This window comes from Mirounga leonina, unplaced genomic scaffold, assembly GCF_011800145.1.
Source record: "Mirounga leonina isolate KUSES-001 unplaced genomic scaffold, KU_Mleo_1.0 Mir_115, whole genome shotgun sequence".
NCBI lineage: Eukaryota > Metazoa > Chordata > Mammalia > Carnivora > Phocidae > Mirounga > Mirounga leonina.
In genome coordinates this window covers 100,834,035-100,855,661 of record NW_023270268.1, presented here as the reverse complement: position 1 = coordinate 100,855,661, position 21,627 = coordinate 100,834,035, and the positions used below count along the sequence as shown (strand labels likewise).

The window sequence follows — 21,627 nt, the reverse complement described above, 5'->3', positions numbered from 1 at the left end:
AAGAAAGAAAGAAAGAAAGAAAGAAAGAAAGAAAGAAAGAAAGAAAGAAAGAAAGAAAGAAAGAAAGAAAAGAAAGAAATCCAAGGATCTCCTGGTTGGCCATAAGTTCCTTCAGGATTTCTTTTAATTGTTTAAAAAGTAATTCAAGTAAGACTTAGTAGAATTTCCCAATAAAAGATATAGAAAAGTATCTGGTGCATGGATATTATTCTGTAAATACTAATGCATCTTTAACATGGCCAGAGAGGCTATTATGGTGTAGCACCATAATACTGGAGCTGACTGTGAGTACACCAGAAGTTGCACAATCAAGTAAATCCCCACCTGTTAAAAGAAAAAGGAAAAAAAAACAAAGTCATCTTGGGACACTATAAATATTCCAAGGACTTCAAATCCTTTCTGGATCTGTTGATTAAAAATTGCCCTTAGACTGGGGCGCCTGGGTGGCTCAGTCGTTAAGCATCTGCCTTCGGCTCAGGTCATGATCCCAGGATCCTGGGATTGAGCCCCACATCGGGCTCCTCGCTCTGCGGGAAGCCTGCTTCTCCCTCTCCCACTCCCCCTGCTTGTGTTCCCTCTCTCGCTGTCTCTCTCTCTGTCAAATAAATAAATAAAATCTTTAAAAAAAAAAAATTGCCCTTAGAGCCAGTAGCTTTCTTTGACTCTCCTAAAAGCTAACACATTTTTGTCATTTGAAAGTAAGTCACAAGTAACTCAGAGCCAAGTTTGAGAATTTAAGAAATAATGATGAGAGATCAAACTGGGTTAGAAGAGTTTGGATTTTAAATATATATATACAAAAACAAAATAAGGAAACTGGTACTTCTACCATTTGATAGCTCACTTCTTGTCCTCATCCAATAAATATCTATAGGTAAACAGTCACAGCAGGTGTTTTGGTGATCCTCACCTCCTCTATGCTAGGAAATTCACTGGAAGGGCTCATGGGACTTAGCATAGAGTTGTACTTATGGCTAAGTTTTATCACAGCGATGCAGTAAGGATATACAGTGGATCATAACAGGGAGAGATAGGTGGGGCCTGGAGGAATCCGACTGCAGCTTTCTTGTGTGTTCTCCCTCTTGTGAAGGGTCAGAGCACATTCTTCCCCCACCTATGAAAATGCAGCAACATGTGTGTGATGTTTCTGCCTAGAGAAGCCCATTAGAGACAGCACTGAAGGGTTTCACTGGGAGTTGGTCAGCTAGCATGTACCAAAATTCCAGCATAAACCACACTGTTTGCATAGTCTAGATATAGTGAGCCAACCTTATTAGTTAGGGAAAGTTTTCTATCAGTGTGGGAGACTTGACCAGCCAAGGGCCAACCTTGAAAGCAAGACTTCCTGTGGACGAAAGCCTTCCATGTTAACCCTCTTACATACACGTGCCACTTTCGAACGTTCCTAGTTATTTGTAACAGAATGGCAATACTTCTTATGTTATTGTGATGTCTGTGATGGAAAGAAGACAAAAGCGGCTAAATATAAAAGCTACATAGGAAATAGGTAGCCCAAATATAACTTTCGAACTTCTTCATGTGATGGATAAGGTCTTTCATGATCTGGCCACCACTTAAGTCCCCAGCCCCATCACTGGCCAGCCGTAGTTAGTGTGAGCATCGAGGACCATGCTCAGGTCTCCAGATATGGGTCATGCTTTCTTATACCCAGGCCTTAGCACATTCAATTCCTTGGCCACTTTTGGTTAGTTCCTTTTCCCCCTTCACAATGCAACTTGAGATCTCCTGTCCTCCTGAAGCCTTCCCTCACTCCCCAAGATTGGGTGAATCACGTGGCTCTGGTGCTCCCTGTCTTCTGTGGCTCCCCATCACAGCACTTGCCACCTAGAGGTGTCACTGTCTTTATTTATCTGTACCCCCTTCACGTTGTAAGCCCCATGAGGCTTACATATTTATTTATCATCAATAAATATTTGTTGAATCAATGATGATTATTCAGGACTTCCTTGGCTTAACTTAGAATGAACAACAGGGGGTTCCCTTTACAAGAAAGACTTTTAAATGACCGATCATCTTCGATGGTGATGCTTTCAATCTTTATAAATAAAGCCATTCACTTAGGAAACTGAAATACAAATGTACTAAGTTGTCTTCAAAAGATCTGAGAAAAAAATACTGTTATTCCCCACCCACCAGGAACTACTCCACATGTTTTTTTTCAAGAAGTGTTCTCTTGTTTACTACTAAATGTCTTTCTTTTCTGTCTTGGACTTTGCAGAAGTGCCCATATCTCTATCTTTGCCTGTATCTCTCTCTCTCTCATTTTCTATTTAACTGGTATAATAAACTAAAGAAAGGAAGAGAGAGTCCCGCCCAACACACACACACACACACGCGCGCGCGTGACAGATCTGGGGAAAGAAGAGCGTTTTAAGCCAGAAACTGGTTTGAAAGTTTGTGGAATGGCCTATGCATTTGTCTCCAGCTCAGCATTTGGGTATTCTTATGAAGGCTCTGATTCCGCCTCCAGCTGTGGCTGTGGCCTCATGTGGCCTCTTTCTCCTCCCAATCTATGCACATTGTTCTTCTGCTGTTTTAAGGGTTGCTCTATACACTGCATATCGTGGGTAGATCGGTGGGGTCACCAATCTGTTAAGGACAGGACAGGGGCCCAAAAGAGAGGTCCTGTGGCCAGCGTCCTATCTCCTTTACCTACCAATTCAGTTTCTCTGTGGCTGGAATCTGAGAATGTAAATTTTTTAAAGCTACCCAGGTGATTCCTTTAACTCTGCAAGTTTTGAGAACCACTGCTTGGTAGACCTACTGGACGAGGTAGTATGTAAGAAAGGTTGCCTGAAAGAGAGAAGCAGGTGTTTGGATGCAGGACGCCCTTTACATTTATCCACAATGGGTACACAGAAAACGGACTCCCACTGAACTGCCCTTGTAAGGTCCACAGTTGAGAAAATGACTCTAAACTCCAGGCACTAAATCAGATTCCTTTTGGAATATCTCAGAAGTGCCGTATTTTTATTCATGAAAATACCGCATATTATAACCAAAATTGTTTTCTGAATTTATTGTTAAATTCCCTACAAATCTCTGAGGAGTTCTTAAGGTTGAAACTAACAAGGCCTATGTTATCTTGAATATAAAGTGCATAAAGGTTTTTAACTAGTTTAAATTCTGAACTATGAAGGGGCTAACCAAATTTAATCTTAGGGTGGATTATACCTAAGAGAAACGTCAACTCAAAGAGGTAATTTCAAAGAAGAGTTATAAGCTATGCAAGTAATGAAAGTGTCTCTGTCATACCCGCGGGATGGCAAGCAGCACATACAATTTGAAGCTGTAACTTTTGATGTGTTCCCAGCCAGCTCAGTTAAGACAGAAACTAGAGACATTGTGGAATGTTGCCCAATGCCTGTCAATTTAGGAACACACGGGCAACGTGGCATCTAGTTTCAAAACATTACTTAGCACAAAATTTCAACTCCATTATTCCATATTATATCACCATTCCCACAGCTGTTTTTTAAGATGGGTTCGCCTAGCTGCCCGAGATCCTAAGCCATGATGGATTCTGGGGGTACAACAGGCCCCTTCCACGACAGCCAATTCCATGACATGCCTTTTTTAGGAGAGTCTGTGCTTTCTTGCATTTTCTCATAAAGCGGAATACATAAAATATTCATAATGTTAAAAACACAAGTCACAAAAGCAACATGGGGCGCCTGGGTGGCTCAATGGGCGCCTGGGTGGCTCAGTTGGTTAAGTGACTGCCTTCGGCTCAGGTCATGATCCTGGAGTCCCTGGATCGAGTCCCGCATCGGGCTCCCTGCTCGGCGAGGAGCCTGCTTCTCTCTCTAACCCTCCCCCCTCTCATGTACTCTCTCTCTCTCTCATTCTCGCTCTCTCAAATAAATAAATAAATCTTTAAAAAAAAAAAAAAAGCAACATGGCACAGGGAAATCACATGCATAATAGAACAGGTACAATGCTCACATGGTCTCAACCCCCAAAAAGGGAATCAGGAAAAAATGTTAGAGGAGTGATCAAGTCTTCACAATACGGTACTGAAAAGAGATTTCGAAGGTAACAGAAGCTCTTTACAAAATTTCCTAAAACTCCCTCTCCCCCCCCAATAAAGCTCCCCCATGATCTTCAAGGATGGAGCACAGAAGCCACTACAAAGAGTGCCAGTGTCTTCTGACGAAAGTATCTACGTATCCTCAGAAAATTACCTAGACACTGGCATTCAGTTCAGTCTGTTGCTTGTTACGTATCAGACAGCGGGTTAGTTTACAGAGCACTATAATGGTAAGTGCTAGAAAGAAGTGTTGTAGGGGAAAGCAGAATGAAGAGAACTGAAATGCACTCAGAACCTCCAGGTGCCGGGTACTGGGACTATTCTAGTTCTACAACGTTCGTATTAAGTAGATGACCTTATATATAGCCTCATTTTGTAGATGAAAACACTGACGTTCAGAGACCATAGAGAACTTATCACTAGAATGAAAGCTCTCCCAACAGATTTCAAGCCATGTGGGGGAAGAGATATTTGTGTTTTGTTCCCTCATATATCCCCGGCTTCTAAAACAGGGCCTGACACTCAATAAGTATCTACTGAAGGAGTGAACGTAAAATGAACCCATCTACAGTCAGACAGCTACTCGGGGGGAAGAAGCAGGATTTGAGACCTGTTCTAAGCAACTACAGAGTCCATTCTTTCTCTAACGTAACGTCCAGGGATGACTGGCCTAAACAGGGCGCTGCAATGTGACTTGGAGTGGGAGTCAGAAGTGGACTGGGCAGCCCCACCCCCCCATAGACCCTGCCTGCCTGTGAGGCTGAGGTTCTGGTTCCTTCAACTTAATCCACAGAACTGGACTCAAGGGTCTGGTGTCCACATTTTCTAATTTGTATGTACCTTACTACACACAGAAAAAGTTAACATGGCAACAGACTGCAAATGCCCCCCACCCCACCCCTGCCATCTTCAATTAACCCTCGTGTCTCTGCTGACAGACCATGCCATTATGTGAAGGACTATTTTTAAAAAAAATCAAAGACAGGCTATGGTGCTATGGTGAGCGCTGTGAATTGTGTAAGACTGTTGAATCACAGACCTGTACCTCTGAAACAAATAATATATATGTTAAAAAAAAAAAAAAGAAGATAGTAGGAAGGTAAAAATGAAGGGGGGGAAATCGGAGAGGGAGACGAACCATGAGAGACTATGGACTCTGAGAAACAAACAGAGGGTTCTGGAGGGGAGGGGGTGGGGGATGGGTTAGCCTGGTGATGGGTATTGAGGAGGGTGAAGCACTGGGTGTTGTACGCAAACAATGAATCATGGAACACTACATCAAAAACTAATGAGGTAATGTATGGTGACTAACCTAATAATAATAAAAAAAAAAATCAAGGACAGGTTGGTAACTACGAATACATATTTGTCTCCTGCTGAAACCCAAGGAAGAATAGTAAGGAGGCCCCTGTGCCTAAAGAAGAATGGGAGGAGAGAGGAAGTCAGATAGCATGCAGGATGCTGCAGACCTTCATTTTTCCTCTGAGTGTAATGGGAAGTCATTGAGGAATCTTGTACAGAGAATTTTTAAAAGACCGCTCTGGCTGCTACAGAGCGGTAAGGGTGGAAGCAGAGAGGCCTGTGGCTTGGCGGGAGGCTCTCTATAACCCCAGGGAGACATGACGGTGGCCTGAACAAGGATCATAGCAGTAGAGGAGTTGATAATTGGTTAGGTCTGGATCTAGTTGAAGGCAGAGTCAATGTGAAATAAGCAAGTTAGAAGTGTCCTCCAAGAATCCTCAGGACAAGAGTCCTGAGTAAGAAGAATGTTTAAAAAGTCAAAACTCACAGATAGACACATTGTAGAATTTTATTTAAAGTTAAGAGAACTCCTAAAAGCTATCCAAGGGGCGAAAATTAGCAATTTACAAAAATTTAGTAATCACATCTGGGTCAGACTTTTCATTAACATCATGGATTCAAGAAGTCAAATGCGCAATAAGTTCTGAGGGAAACTTTTTTTTTTAAGATTTTATTTATTTATTTGTCAGAGAGAATGAGAGAGAGAGAGAGAGGCAGGCAGAGGGAGAAGCAGTCTCCCCGCTGAGCCAGGAGCCCAATGTGGGACTCGATCCCAGGACGCTGGGATCAGGATCTAAACTGAAGGCAGATGCTTAACCAACCAACCAACCACCCAGGCGTCCCGGAAACTTTTTTTTTTTTTAAGTAGACTCCACACCCAGCGTGGAGCCCGATGCAGGGCTTGAACTCACAACCCTGAGATCAAGACCTGAACTGAGATCAAGAGTCAAACGTTTAACCTACTGAGTCACCCAGGTGCCCCTGGGAAACTATTTTTTGAATCAATGTTTCTTCATTCATTTAAACAAATATTGAGGAGGAAAGGAAAAATAAAGACACTTTTAAGATACAAAGATTCCAAAAATTTACCTCAAATGGACTTTGAAATAATTATTTGAGGATATAATCCAGCAAAGGAACTAATGAGTAAATGAAAAAGATAAAGAATGAAAGATGCTGTGGTAAGCAAAGAAAAATAATAAATCTTATAATTTAGTCTAAATATTTATGCAGGCTGTCACATAATATTGTAAAATGTTATAAAGAAATCCAAACACTGGGGCGCCTGGGTGGCTCAGTCGTTGGGTGTCTGCCTTCGGCTCAGGTCATGATTCCAGGTCCTGGGGTTGAGCCCCGCATCGGGCTCCCTGCTCCGCGGGAAGTCTGCTTCTCCCTCTCCCACTCCCCCTGCTTGTGTTCCCTCTCTCGTTGTGTCTCTCTCTTTGTCAAATAAATAAATAAAATCTTTGGGAAAAAAAAAAAGAAATCCAAACACAATAATCAGAAAAGGTAGAACTGGTATGGGAGAGAAATAAAGCATATTAAGGCCTTGACTTATTTGTGAGATGAGATAGATATTAACTCTACATTTTGATAAGAAAACTAGTTTTAGATATGTTTATTTAAAATGTAAAGGTAATCTACTGTAAAAAATAGAATGGAACAAATAATTTTCAAACTACTGGAATAGAAAAAAAACGAACCTTCCTTCCTGGCAAAAAAAAAAAAAAAAAAATCAACTAAACCAATCTTACAAAAGGGGAGAAAATATAAGGCAGAACAAAATTAAACAAACCCAAGTGCAAACCAATGACAACAAAGAAGCAAATTAAATATAAAACATAAAATGAGAAGGCAGAGTAAGTCCAGCTTTAGCAGATGTCATAAGTGTAAACTAGATAAATTTCCTATTAAAAGATAGAAGCACTTAGACTGAGTCACAAATCTAGTTATATGCCATTTATAAGAGACAAACTGAAAATTAAACAACACTGTTGAGAATAAAGCAGTGGAAAATATATGGTAAGAAAAGTTAATCAAAATAAAGCAAACATAGGTTACTGTTAGACAAAAATAGAAACAAAGTTATTAGAAAGCATTAACTGAAACATAGAGGGATATTTTATATTAATAAAGGTTCACTTAAACAAAATGTGTATGTGCCATAAATCTAATGACTCAGAAACAGATACAGCAAAAATTGGAAGAAATAAAGAAACATGGACAAAACCATAGACACCGTAAGATATTATTACTGTTCTCAGAAATTGAGGGATTGCGGGGTGGGGGGGGAAGAAATAGAAGATCTAAATAACAATAAAAAGCTTTATGTTGGGGTGCCTGGGTGGCTCAGTCGTTAAGCGTCTGCCTTCAGCTCGGGTCATGATCCCAGGGTCCTGGGATCAAGCCCCACATCAGGCTCCCTGCTCCGCGGGAAGCCTGCTTCTCCCTCTCCCACTCCCCCTGCTTGTGTTCCCTCTCTCGCTGTGTCTCTCTCTGTCAAATAAATAAATAAAATCTTAAAAAAATAAAAAAAAAAGCTTGATGTTACAGAATCTTTTTCAGAGATTCACAATTTTTCTAATGTTTAAAACATTAGGCCACAAGAAATCTCAACAAATTTCAAAGAGCAGATATAATGCAAACTACATTCTCTGGAACAATAAAAAGATATTTGACACCACCCCCAAAAAACCTATGTACTTGTAGATTTTTAAAAATACTTTTTGGGGCTCCTGGGTGGCTCAGTTGGTTGAGCAACTGCCTTCGGCTCAGGTCATGATCCCGGAGTCCCGGGATCGAGTCCCGCATCGGGCTCCCTGCTCGGCGGGGGGTCTGCTTCCCCCTCTGCCCTCTTCCCTCTCGTGCTCTCTGTCTCTCATTCTCTCTCTCTCTCAAATAAATAAATAAAATCTTTAAAAAAAAATAAAAAATAAAAAATAAAATAAAAATACTTTTTAAAAGTCATTCCTGAGCTAAAGAGAAAATCAAAATGGAATTTATAAATTATTTAGAAATAAGCAATAATGAATAAATCCTAAAAAAAAAAGCAGGGTGGGGGGCACCTAGGTGGCACAGTTGGTTGGGGGATCAACACTTGGTTTCAGCTCAGGTTGTGATCTCAGGGTCATAGGATTGAGCCCCACACCGGGCTCTATGCTCAGGGAGTCTGCTACTCTCCTGCTGCCCCCCCCCCCATTTGCTCTGTCTCTCTTTCAAATAAATAAATGAATCTTTAAAAAAAAAAAAAAAGAAAGAAAGAAAGAAGCAATAATGATAGTTCTATTTTTTAAACCTGTAGAATAGGGCCATAATGAGGGGGGTGGGGCTGGGAGGATGTGTAAAAGCCTGTTATTTAGATTAGAAAATGAGATTGAAAATTAACTAATAAAAGATATACCTCAAGGAAGCAGAAAAAGTAAAATAAATCCAAAGAACATAGGAGAAAATAAAGAAATATATAATTAATATAAACCTAGTAGACTTAAAAAGAACCCAAAATCATTTTGTTTTTAAAAACAGTTGAAACAATTAAATCTCTCTGGCCAAGAAAAAGAGACAGCATAATATGCAGTAAAAGTGGACACAACTATAGGATTGGGGAAAACAGAAATTTTCAAAGAGTATTTTATATAAAACTCCTTATCAACAAATTTGCAAATCTAAATAAAATGAATGCTCTTATAAGAAATTGTAAATGACAAATTTGACCCCAAAATTTAAAAATCTGAATAGATTAACAGTTATAGCACAATTCAAAAGTAATTAAAGTAAAAACAAAAACAAAAAAGTGATAAGACGACAGATTTTACAAAGAATTTCTACCAAATCTATAGGCAAAGACTCATTTTACATAAATTCTTCCAAATCAACAAAAGAGGTGAAGAACTTCTCAACTCACTCTACCATAATCTATACACCAATACTAAATAAGGTAAGGATAATAAAACCATAATTATAGCCCAGTCTTACGTGTAAGCATAAGGGCAAAAAATATTAAATAAAATACTAGTGAAATTAACACAGTGAATACTACATCATGAACTAGTTGGGTTTATTTGAGGAATGGAAGAATGATAGTTCAATATCACAAACTTTACTAGAATAATATACTGCTTTAACGGATTAAAAGAGAAAAACAAAACCAAATCACCTCAACAGATGTCAAAAAGCATTGACAAAAACTTAACACCAATTTCCTGATGTGAAAAATAAAAGTCACTCAATAAACTAGAAATAAAATAACTTCCTAAGTTTGACAAAAGGCATTGATTAAAAGGAATAATAACTAGAATAAATATCATATCTAATGGTCAAAGATAAAAGAATTCCATTAAGACAGAAACAAACCAAAATCACATCTGTCATTATCACTCTTAGTTAACTAATTAGTTAAAACAAAAAAACAGAATGAGTAATAGAAATGAAGACACAAAACCATCACTATTTGCAAATAAAGATTTGCAAATAAAAACAGAAAATCCAACTGAAAACTATTAAAATAAAAGAATTCAGTAAATGGCAAGGTACAAAATCCACAAAGTCAATGGTTTTGGGATGCCTGGGTAGCTCAGTCAGGTAAGCGTCCAACTCTTGATTTCAGCTCAGGTCATGACTTCAAGGTTGTAGGATCAAGTGGAGTCTGCTTTAGAGACTCCCTCTCCCAGTGCCCTTCCCCCACTCACTCTTTCTAAAATAAATAAAATCTTAAAAAAAAAAAAAAAGGTCAATGGTTTTCCTATCTGTACATTAACAAATAATTAGAAAAAGCAATAGAGAAAAAATCTTATTTGAGTGCCAAGAATAGTCATAATACCTATGAACTTAACAAGAAATGTGTAAGTCCTATGAAGATATAATAATATCCAACAATTACTGAGTATTAACTCTGTGCCAGGTAGTGGTCTAAGCACTTTTCAGTACATACATTATGTAAGCTTCACAACAACCCTGTGATATATTACTATTAACACTACTGCTATTATTATTGCCATTTTTGGATATGAAAATTGAGGCTCTACATGGAAAAGAACATCTGCAAGAACAATCATAATATTTTTAAAAAGGACAGTGAAGGAGTACGTGCCCTACCAAATATCAAAACACATTATAAAGGCTATAGCAATTAAAAAGTTTTAATGAAGTGAGAATAGAAAAAAATATATGAAAAGAAATAGGCCATCTAGAAACAGATCCATATATGATATGAGAATTTAGTTTATATTAGTGATGCATCTCAAACAAGAAAGGCTGAACTATTTTTAAAATGCTATATCCATTAGAAAATATTAATCTGTCCTCCCCCATGTACATGCTATGTTCAAAAAACAAATTCCAGATAGATTAAAAAGCTACAGAAATAAACTATGAATATTAAAAAAAATGATAAGAAAATATATTTGTTAAAGAACACCTATCTGAGTCTAGAAATGCGAAAGAAACTCATAAAGAAATATATTGCAGATTTGACCTCAAAATATCAAAAATTGCTGTTAGACAAAGGACAATACTAACAATTTTAAAAGTCAAGTGGGGAGAGAGGAGGGAGGGTGTATGTGGCTATAAAAGGCAACAGCAGGGTGCCTGGGTGGCTCAGTCATTAAGCATCTGCCTTTGGCTCAGGTCATGATCCCAGGGTCCTGGGATTGAGCCCCGCGTCGGGCTCCCTGCTCAGCGGGAAGACTGCTTCTCCCTCTCTTGCTATGTCTCTGTCAAATAAATAAATAAAATCTTAAATTAAAAAAAAAAGGCAACAGGAAGGGGACACCTGGGTGGCTCAGTTAAACGGGGCTGCCTTTGGCTCATGCCACATTGGGGCTCCCTGCTCAGCGGGAAGTCTGCTTCTCCCTCTGCTACTCCTCCTGCTTGTGCTTTTTCACTCACGCTCTCTCTCTCTCCCTCTCTCAAATAAATGAATAAAATTTAAAAAAAGAAAAAGAAAAAGGCAACAAGAAGGATCCTTGTGCTGATGTACTGGTGGATTTGCACCAGGCTAGGTAGATTGTATCAATGTCAATATCCTGGTTGTGATATTGTACTCCAAGTTTAGCAAAGTAACAGCAATGGGGAACCTGAGCAAAGGGTACACAGGATTTCTCTCTATTATTTCTTATAACTGCTTATGAGTCTACAATTACCTAAATACAATTTTAATTAAAAAAAAGATCAAGTGTCGAGGCAGCTGGGTGGCTCAGTCAGTTAAGCAGCCAACTCTTGGTTTCAGCTCAGGTCATGATCTTGGAGTCCTGGGATCAAGACCTGTATCAGGCTCTGCACTCAGTGGAGAGTCTGCTTGAGATTCTCTCTCTCCCTTCCCTCTGCACCTCCCTGCTGCTTGCCTGCTCTCTCTTTCTCTCTCTCAAATAAATAAAATCTTAAAAAAATATATTAGCATTGCTCAAATAGTGAAAAAGTGAAGTCAAACTAAGTTCCCATCATCAGTAAGGGAGTATTGATGTACAACATATCAATGTAAAATAACTGAATATTATGCAAAAACTGTTATACAACAATGTATAGTAATTTATTACTTTACAGACATTTTTAAAAAAATCATTTTAAAAAATGAGGACTACAATTATCCAATAAAAGAAACCAGGATTCCTTGGAGAAATGGCTGATTGCATTACAGCAACAGAAGAAGTATAATATGAGCCTGGAACATCTTATGATGCCAAAAAATGTTTTAAAATGATGGTGATATGTCAAAAGAACACAAAAGCCAGCTTGAACCGCATGCAGAATGAAACTGGACCATTTCCTTACACTGTACACAAAAATAGACTCAAAATGGATGGGAGACCTAAATGTGAGACAAGAATCCATTCAAATCCTTGAGAACACAGGCAGCAACCTCTTCAACCTCAGCCGCAGCAACTTCTTGCTAGACACGTCTCCAAAGGCAAAGGAAACAAAGGCAAAAATGAACTATTGGGACTTCATCAAGATAAAAAGCTTCTGTACAGCAAAGGAAACAGTCAACAAAACCAAAAGACAACCGACAGAATGGGAGAAGATATTTGCAAATGACATATCAGATAAAGGGCTAGTATCCAAGATCTATAAAGAACTTATCAAACTCAACACCCAAAGAACAAATAATCCAATCAAGAAATAGGCAGAAGGCATGAACAGACATTTCTCCAAAGAAGACATCCAAATGGCCAACAGACACATGAAAAAGTGCTCAACATCACCTGACATCAGGGAAATACAAATCAAAACCACAATGAGATACCACCTCACACCAGTCAGAATGGCTAAAATTAGCAAGTCAGGAAATGACAGATGTTGGCAGGGATGCAGAGAAAGGGGAACTGAACCCTCTTACCTGTTGGTGGGAATGCAAGCTGGTGTATCCACTCTGGAAAACAGTATGGAGGTTCCTCAAAAAGTTGAAAATAGAGCTGCCCTACGACCCAGCCATTGCACTACTAGGGATGTATCCCAAAGATACAAATGTAGTGATCTGAAGGGGCACATGCACCCCAATGTTTATAGCAGCAGTGTCCACAATAGCCAAACTATGGAAAGAGCCCAGATGTCCATCAACAGATGAATGGATAAAGAAGATGTGGCATTTATATATATAATGAATAAAGAAGATGTGGTGTATATATATATATATATATACACACACACACACACACACACATACACACACACAATGGAATATTACTTAGCCATCAAAAAAATGAAATCTTGCCATTTGCATTGACATGATGGAACTAGAGGGTATTATGCTAAGTGAAATAAGTCAATCAGAGAAAGACAATTATCATATGATCTCAATGATATGTGGAATTTTAGAAATAAGGCAGAGGATCACAGGGGAAGAGAGGAAAAAAATAAAACAAAGACAAAATCATAGAGGGAGAAAAACTATAAGAGACTCTTAATCATAGGAAAAAACCTGCTGGAGGGGAGGCGGGTGGAGGGGCGGGCTAACTGGGTGATGGACATTAAGGAGAGCACATGATGTAATGAGCACCGGGTATTATAGAAGACTGATGAATCACTGACCTCTACCTCTGAAACTAATAATACACTATATGTTAATTGATTGAATTTAAATTAAAAAATAAAAAAGCCAGCTTGAACAGGCTCCCACTAGCCAAATCTAAGACAACTTTAGCCACAAAATACTGGTAGTGACAGATTATTACCCTTAAAATTAAAAGGAATGCATGGATCCCTACCACGCATAAAGAGAAGGAGAGGGAGAGGAAGAATGATAAAACAAGCGTGAGAGTATCAACATCTGGGGAATCTGAGGGAAAGGTATATTGGAATTCTTTGTATTATCTTTACAACCCTGTTGAAAAGTCTAAATTACATCAAAAGAAAAAGCTAAGAAAAAAAAAGTATGACTTTAACATAAACTGACAAATACTGATAAATCTAGATGACATACTTAAAAACCCAAGTTGCAGAATGACTTCTATAGAAGAGAGATTGGGGGGAGGGCGTGCTGGGGTAGAGAATGAGAAAGCACTGTTACACTGATTGATGTATTTATGCATGTTTGAGTAGTTTTCAATCAACTCATATTTGTGTACTACAGAGGCCCACTCCACCCACTGCCCCAAAGATTACTGTCCCAGGTAGACTACAATGAAGAGTGAGAGACAGGAGAGCATGAAGAAAACTAACACTTGGATCCAGGAGTTGGTGGCATACCTTAAATGAAATTTCAAGATCTCAATTATGAAATTATAATTCCATGCTGGTATCCACATAAAGAATTCTATGTCCTATGAATGGAATTTAAAACATCTGAATGATAGAGTAATTCCATACCTACTATCTACACAGACTCTCTGGGTACGGAATACAGTAGGAGAATTACAACCCTGTCAACTCTGCAGATGCCAACTGATACTGACCACATGTGAGGCATTTCATACCCTCCCCTCTACGACCTGTCACCTTCCATTTGCTCAGTGCTACTGCAATCAATCAACAGAGGACCTCTGCAAATCACTCTGATTTTAATCATCTGTGTGATTGTAACTAAAGCTTACTAACAGCCACCAGGGAGAGGAGAGAACAAGTTAACCCGATTTTGTTTTGACTAATTCAAAAGAAAAAAACAAAAACAAAAACAGGAGCTGGGTGGGGGTAAAATTTGCAAAAGTTTGACATGTGGGACTTGGTCTGGAGTTCCAAAAATTACCACAACATAAATTAACAAATATTGTCTAAGCCGGCTCTGAAGAAACCTCTTATTTCCTGTCCTTAGTTCACTATTATTTTCATTCATATTCTATATTCTCAGCCCTTCCCTGGCCTCTTTGTTCCAAAGTCTTAACTTTCTTTTGATTTCTTACAAAGTTATCCTTCGTATTGTCATCTTCCCTTTTAGGGCATTTGGCCTAAATTTAACATGGCAGATTCCTTTCCTGAAGATATAACCTACTTTCTGCATATCACCCTGCAACTATGTATGATTCCCTGGCACTCTCCACATGCCACATTCACAGATTCAAATTCTGATTTTATATATCACATGTTCAATGCAAACTTCTGCCTCATCTGATTCTGAAATTCTGAGATGACTTATCTATCTACATATTTTTTTTTTAATTTAAGTGAAAACAGGTTGTCTTTAGACTGATACTGCCAAAGCACATGCCACTGCCTGTGTACTTGAACATCACTCCTAATGAAATTTTCATGAGGTTATTGTCATCTTGCAACAAGGCCCTGCTGACGGTTGGATTATGGTGGTAGAGCCTCAGCCCAAAGCAGATAAAGGGTTTGGATTGCAAAGTTTAAAACTGATATCAAATATTCACAAGAACTATATGAAAATCCGGACACTTTGACTTAATAGTTCCCTTCTTGGGAATTTGTCTGTAAAAAAAAAAAAAAAAGCAATTCTGGGGCTCCTGGGTGACTCAGTCATTAAGCATCTGCCTTTGGCTCAGGTCATGATCCCAGGGTCCTGGGATAAAGCCCCGCATCAGGCTCCCTGCTCAGCGGGAAGCCTGCTTCTCCCGCTCCCACTCCCCCTGCTTGTGTTCCCTCTCTGTCTCTCTCTCTGTCAAATAAATAAATAAAATCTTTAAAAATAAATAAAAATAATTTAAAAAGACAATTTAAGGGCATCTGGGTGGCTCAGTCGTTAAGTGTCTGCCTTCAACTCAGGTCATGATCCCAGGGTCCTGGGATTGAGCCCCACATCTGGCTCCCTGCTCAGCGGGGAATGTGTTTCTCCCTCTTCCTCTGCCCCCCCCCCCCCCCGCTCATGGGGCTCTTTCTCTCTCTCTCAAATAAATAAATAAAATCTTTTTAAAAATTCAAAAGAATAGGGTGCCTGGGTGGCTCAGTCGGTTGAGCGACTGCCTTCGGCTCAGGTCATGATCTCAGGGTCCTGAGATGGAGTCCCACATCGGGCTCCCTGCTCTGCGGGGAGCCTGCTTCTCCCTCTCCCACTCCCCCTGCTTGTGTTCCCTCTCTGGCTGTGTCTCTCTCTGTCAAAAAAAAAAAAAAAAAATTCAAAAGAATAAAAAAATCCATCTGTATGAAAATGCTTATTTCAATATTATCTATAAATAATGTGAAACACTGGGACCAATGCTATTCTCCAAAAATAAAGAAATGGTTATAGAAACTATGATGAATCAATTTAATGGACTATTGTAAAACCACTTATCAAGAAATCATTATGAAATGAGACTTTCCAAGACTACATAATAACTTAAAGTTCAGAAGCAAATCATAAATGAAAAAAAAATGAGAAATCACACTTAAAAAAAACACTAGAATTGAATAACAAAAATTAATAATTATGATATATAAATTCTTTAAAAATTTTTTAAAATATTGTTTCATTTTTGATTTTATAAGAAACAAAATTGGAAGAAAAATGTGTCAGAAAAAAAGCCTGAAAGCTTGAATTTTCCTATTTCTATGTAGAAAATTAAATTATTTTCAAAATCAGCAGGACCACACCATCTAAGACCAAAGGTGGAAATTGCATAGTTCCAAGGTTTGAAACTTGTTTTGAACAGAGGACGAATCATACCCAGAGGGGGCGCCTGGGTGGCTCAGTTGGTTAAGTGACCGCCTTCGGCTCAGGTCATGATCCTGGAGTCCCGGGATCGAGTCCCGCATCGGGCTCCAGTCCCGCATCGGGCTCCCTGCTCAGCGGGGAGTCTGCTTCTCCCTCTGACCCTCCCCCCTCTCGTGCTCTCTCTCTCATTCTCTCTCTCAAATAAATAAATAAAAAATCTTTAAAAAAAAAAAAAAAGAATCATACCCAGAGGCTTTAAGGGGGACACCATAACCATAAGAAAAAGAAGTGGCAAAGGAGTTGTTACATTACTAAACCACTTGTTCTTAAAACCAAGATTATGTAAACTGTTCTTGGTTAGCAGTTCATGTATCAGAAGTCATAAATGTAAGAACAGTCAGAAAAAGATCCGTCTTTCACTCGAGTATTCGTTCAGCTGCAAGAGTTAACGTTTTCCCAGTCCCTTAATGAAGAGGAATTGGGTGTTAATGTCAAAGCCCACTGACTTTGCAGAGGGGAAAACTATACACCATCCCCACCCCCCCCAGGAGGCGCACTGCTCTCCCTCCTTGGCACTACTGTGAGACTCAAATCAGAAGCTATGAAATGTACAAATAGCACCCCTGCTGGAGAAATAATGTCTCCTCTGTACAACTCATCCTCATAAATCCTCCAACCTGTCTTAAAAAGGCCTTTCTTATGATTAAACTATAAAAAAATGTTGTTGAAAAAGCAAACAAATCCAATGTGGTCCATGTTCCAAAATTAAACTATACATATCCTGGATCTGATCCATTTTCTTCATTTTGTGATTAACTGCTTAAATGGCTTAAGAAGCCTCTGACTTCATTAAACAATCTGGAAACAGTAAGAACTTTTTCCCAAAGAAATTAGCTGTCAAATTATTCCTCCACTAATGTGTTTGTTTTCTGATGCTAGTGCTGAAATGCCAAGGCACTCCGACAGATAACTGTTGGAAGATTTGGGCTCAGAGCTTTTAAATAGCATGAGATATTGGTTTTGGAAGCAGCTGTTAGACAGAAGGGTGGGACCAGGGGGAAGGGGGACGTGGTAATGGAAGTGCCGGTTAACAGTTCTGGGTCTCCTTTCTGATATTGGCGTGTTAATGTTGCCAAAAGGGTTCCCAGCATTTGTACAACAGTAAAGAGGCTGGATTTTTTTTTTTTTCCAAACGAAAAAAAACCAACCTTCATTTCTGTGTAAATCAAGAATTATGCATTAGAATGAAATGAAGAAAAATATAAATTAGAAAAAAGTAGAAAAGATAATCTAAAAGTGCATTATCAAACATTAAATTTTCTAATGGGGGAAGGGACCTTCAAATCTCACCTCAAAGGCAAAAGAAAAAGAAATTCTCTGCTAAGTTTATGTATTTACTTGGGTCTCCATCTCTTAATCTAAAATTGCACTATCCGATATGGTAGCCACTGGCCAAATGTGGCCGGTGGGCACTAGTCCAAACTGACTCGCACTATCTGTGTAAGACACACACGAGGTTTCAAGGATCTAGTAGGCAAAAAAGAGTATAAAATGTTTCATTACTACTTTTCATATTAAAATCTTACTTTATATATACCAGATTAAATAAAACATTATTAAAATTAATTTGACCTGTTTCTGGTTACTTTTCCTAATATGGCTACTAGAAAATTTAGATTTCATATAGGGTTCATATTTGTGTCTCTCATTACATTTCCACTGGACAATACCAGTATTTAATTAAAATGAATCAGAATGAATTTAATTCCTTCAAAATCCCTTCCAGCTCCAGAGTTCTGACACTAAGAGACTGCAGGCTCAAGCTGGTAAATTTCAAATACAAAGTTATTTTGGAGAAACTTAGGTTCAGTCACTATTTCATTATTTCTCCATACTTTTCACTCATGCTCTCCAATGCTTCTTTATTCTGTTTCCTATGGATCCCTAATAGCCAAGAAAAATGAATGTGTCCATTTATTCACTTATAAACTCTAAGTATGAAGTTCATAAGGTCATTCTGAATTGTTAGCTGGTCATATTTCTTTTTGCTTTACACCATACTGATGCCCATTTTTATTTTTTTATTTTTTTTATTTTTTTTTAAGATTTTATTTATTTATTTGACGAGAGAGACACAGCGAGAGAGGGAACACAAACAGGGGGAGTGGGAGAGAGAGAAGCAGGCTTCCCTGGGATCATGACCTGAGCCAAAGGCAGACGCTTAATGACTGAGCCACCCAGGCGCCCCTGATGCCCATTTTTAATGACATGTAATGGATAATGAACTCTGAGGGTTTTTTTTTTTTTCAGTTTTAACATTCATAAAATAGGAGTTTCGGAATTAGAGAAGCTTAGAGGTGCTATTCCAGTGGTTCCCAAATGTGCCGCCACATCTGAGTCACATGTGAAAAAGGCTGATTCCTAGGCCTGATATCGGGAGATTCTTACTCAGCAGAATTTGGGATAAGACAAGATCCTTTGCTTCTTAAGAAGCTATCCGGGTCATTCAGAGGGTCAGCCTGGTTTGGGAATCAGTGGTCTAGCCTAACTTACCTCATCTATAACTGGGATAAAATGAATTGTCCTAGACCCTAAGGACAGGGGCCTTAGACCTAGAACTAGGATGCTGCGCTCCAAAGCCAGCTCGCTGGCCTTACTGACAGACATTCTGTCAAACACACACTACTCACTCCTCAAGAGCTCCAGCCATCAGTATGTCTTCCTTGTCAGTCTTAACATCCAATTCTGGTTCTCCGCTAAGCAAAAGCTTCAAGTTATAAACAACCAGCAAAGTACCTAGTAGAAAAAAAGGACGTTTGACTTGTCAATACTTTAACTACGCTAAATATTAGTCATGGTGCTATTATCTCATCTGTGGAATTAAGCCTACTCTAGACCAAATTTCCTTCTGTACTTCAGTAAATAATGTGCTTGGTAAGTTCCAGGATAGAGGTCTCAGGGCAAATTCCACTCTCTGCCAAAGAGTGTTGAGTTTCTACATTATAGGTCTTATTCCTATTCAAATCATTGTTAAGTTTCTCAATGTGAATTCTTACACTTTGGCACTTTTTCATAATTTGCATTATGAAAATTGTTAGGAGTCTGAGCTAAATTTGTATTGTGGGTAAAGGTCTCATGGATGGAATCAATGCACAAAAGAACAAAGATGAGTTTTAAAAATTTGTACAAATATGAAGAATTGTTTTTAGACCCCATAATAGGTGTTGGCAGACTTTCTGTAAAGGGCCAGACAACAAACATTTCAGGCTTTGCAGGCCAAATGGTCTCTGTCACGTCTACTCACAACTCACCTCCATCATTGTAGTATGAAAGCTGCCACAAAGAATACATAAATGAATGAGTGTGGCTGTATTCCAATAAAACTTTATTTACAAAAACAAGTATGGCTGGGTTTGACCTGCAGGCCACATTTGCTGACCCCTGCTCTAAAGCATAGCTAACAAAATAATCCAAATTCTTTACAAAATTGAGTATGGTACAAAGACAAACAGGATTGTCAGAGAAATTAAAAGAACAACCAATTACACCTCTCTTGGTAGTACTAAAACCCAAGAGAGAACAAACAGCACAGTGACTAAGAATGCCTATGTCTAAATCCTGCATCAACCATTTATTTACCAGTTGCAATGACCTTGGATAAATTTCCTAACCTCTTTGAACCTAATGTTTTCTAATCTCCACAATGGAGCACATGAATAATTTTGAGAATTAAATGTGTTAATTTTTACAAAGCATTTAGAAAAGTATTCAAGAAACAGTACACCCTTCTTTAGTATTTACATGAGCATTTCACAGTTAAAAGTCAACTAACAAATCACGTTAGCTGTCCTTAAAGTATGTCATATATAGGGGCACCTGGGTGGCTCAGTTGGTTGAGCGTCTAACTCTTAATTTTGGTTCAGGTCATGATCGCAGGGTCATGAGATGGAGCCCCAGATCAGTTTCTACGCTGAGCATGCAGCCTGCCTAAGATTCTCTCCCTCCATCTCCTTCTGCCCCTCCCCCACAGCTTGCACATACTCTCTTTCTAAAAATAAAAAAAGGTATATCATGTACACATTAATAAGACTAATATTCATTGAATTGCCACTAGTTTTCTTCTAAAAGAAAAGGGAAAGGATGGCAAAAAATCATTTTTAAACAAAATGCCACAAATTAGAGAAGAAATTTTGAAGGTAATACAAGCCAAGTCAGAAACAAATTTCTCAGAATTTTACTGAAACATTATATAAAACAAGGAGTTGCAAAAAGGAAAATGCACGTAGCTTTCTCTAGAGTAGGATTCTTCTTATTTTTAGATATGAAAGGTGGACATCTGGAGAAAGATTGGCACTGGAAAATGTTAGTAGACACAGTGCATTCTACATGTTGAGTAGAAAGCTGGTGCAGGTTGAAAGAATACAGAAATAAAGAATATACAGAAAGATCTGTTAATGTGGAAAATGTCCACAAAGCTTTTGCTAACTCTCTGCCTCGGAAACCTGGATTCACTGGCTTATAAATTGCTGTCTTACATACATGAGATCATCTAATCGTAGACACTACAGTAAACATCTCCTAACTCTGCTACGTAGTACAGGAATTATGGATCCCCTATGGTCACAGACTATGTCATCCTCTCTGTATCCAGTCTTCACCAAGCTCGTGCAAGTACAAGTCTTTCTCCCAGTATCAGGGACTTAGAGCTATTCACGTTTAGATTCACTTAAGACAAAATTCATGTGGATATAATGAATAACTGCCCCCATGTGAGATCCTGCATGGTATTATAAATAGAAAAATATAAAAGCGTACGTAAAGTATCTTTTGAAAGACACTAAAAACAAATACTTCTAACAAAACTTCAGAGTTTTGATGATCTTACCACATTTCCCATAGATCACATCAAACTGCTGCATCAGTTCAGCTTCATTTCTAAATGGAGAGTACTTAAAAATTATAGACAATTCTGTTGAGAATTTTTGAGGATCATCTGTGACAGATTTTCTGGTTCTTGTTAACCATGAAGGTATTGGAACAACAACCTATTAAAAAAACGCACACATCAATTTACTATGAAGTACACAAATAAAAACCATCATCCTTTCATCTGATCCTAATTCAGTCCATTCTTCATCTAGCCAAATTACAAAACACAAAGTTAAAAGTTTATTTCCCCCTGTATTCTAGTTTTATAAGAGAAAGACACAAAACAATTATGTATACTCAGCGTTTTATTTTAAAATGCTCCATTGTC

At 38.5% G+C, this 21,627-nt stretch overlaps 1 protein-coding gene across 1 annotated transcript in view; it reads right to left on the bottom strand.

Moving 5' to 3' along the window:
• MORC1 (MORC family CW-type zinc finger 1) overlaps nucleotides 1–21,627 on the bottom strand; it is a 170,427-nt gene that overhangs the window by 127,475 nt on the left and 21,325 nt on the right. Inside the window, exons 7-8 of the mRNA XM_034990914.1 lie at nucleotides 21,256–21,415; nucleotides 19,061–19,166 (exon numbers count right to left, since the gene is read on the bottom strand). Coding sequence (XP_034846805.1) covers nucleotides 19,061–19,166; nucleotides 21,256–21,415 — 266 coding nt within the window. The remainder of the gene's footprint in view (nucleotides 1–19,060; nucleotides 19,167–21,255; nucleotides 21,416–21,627) is intronic.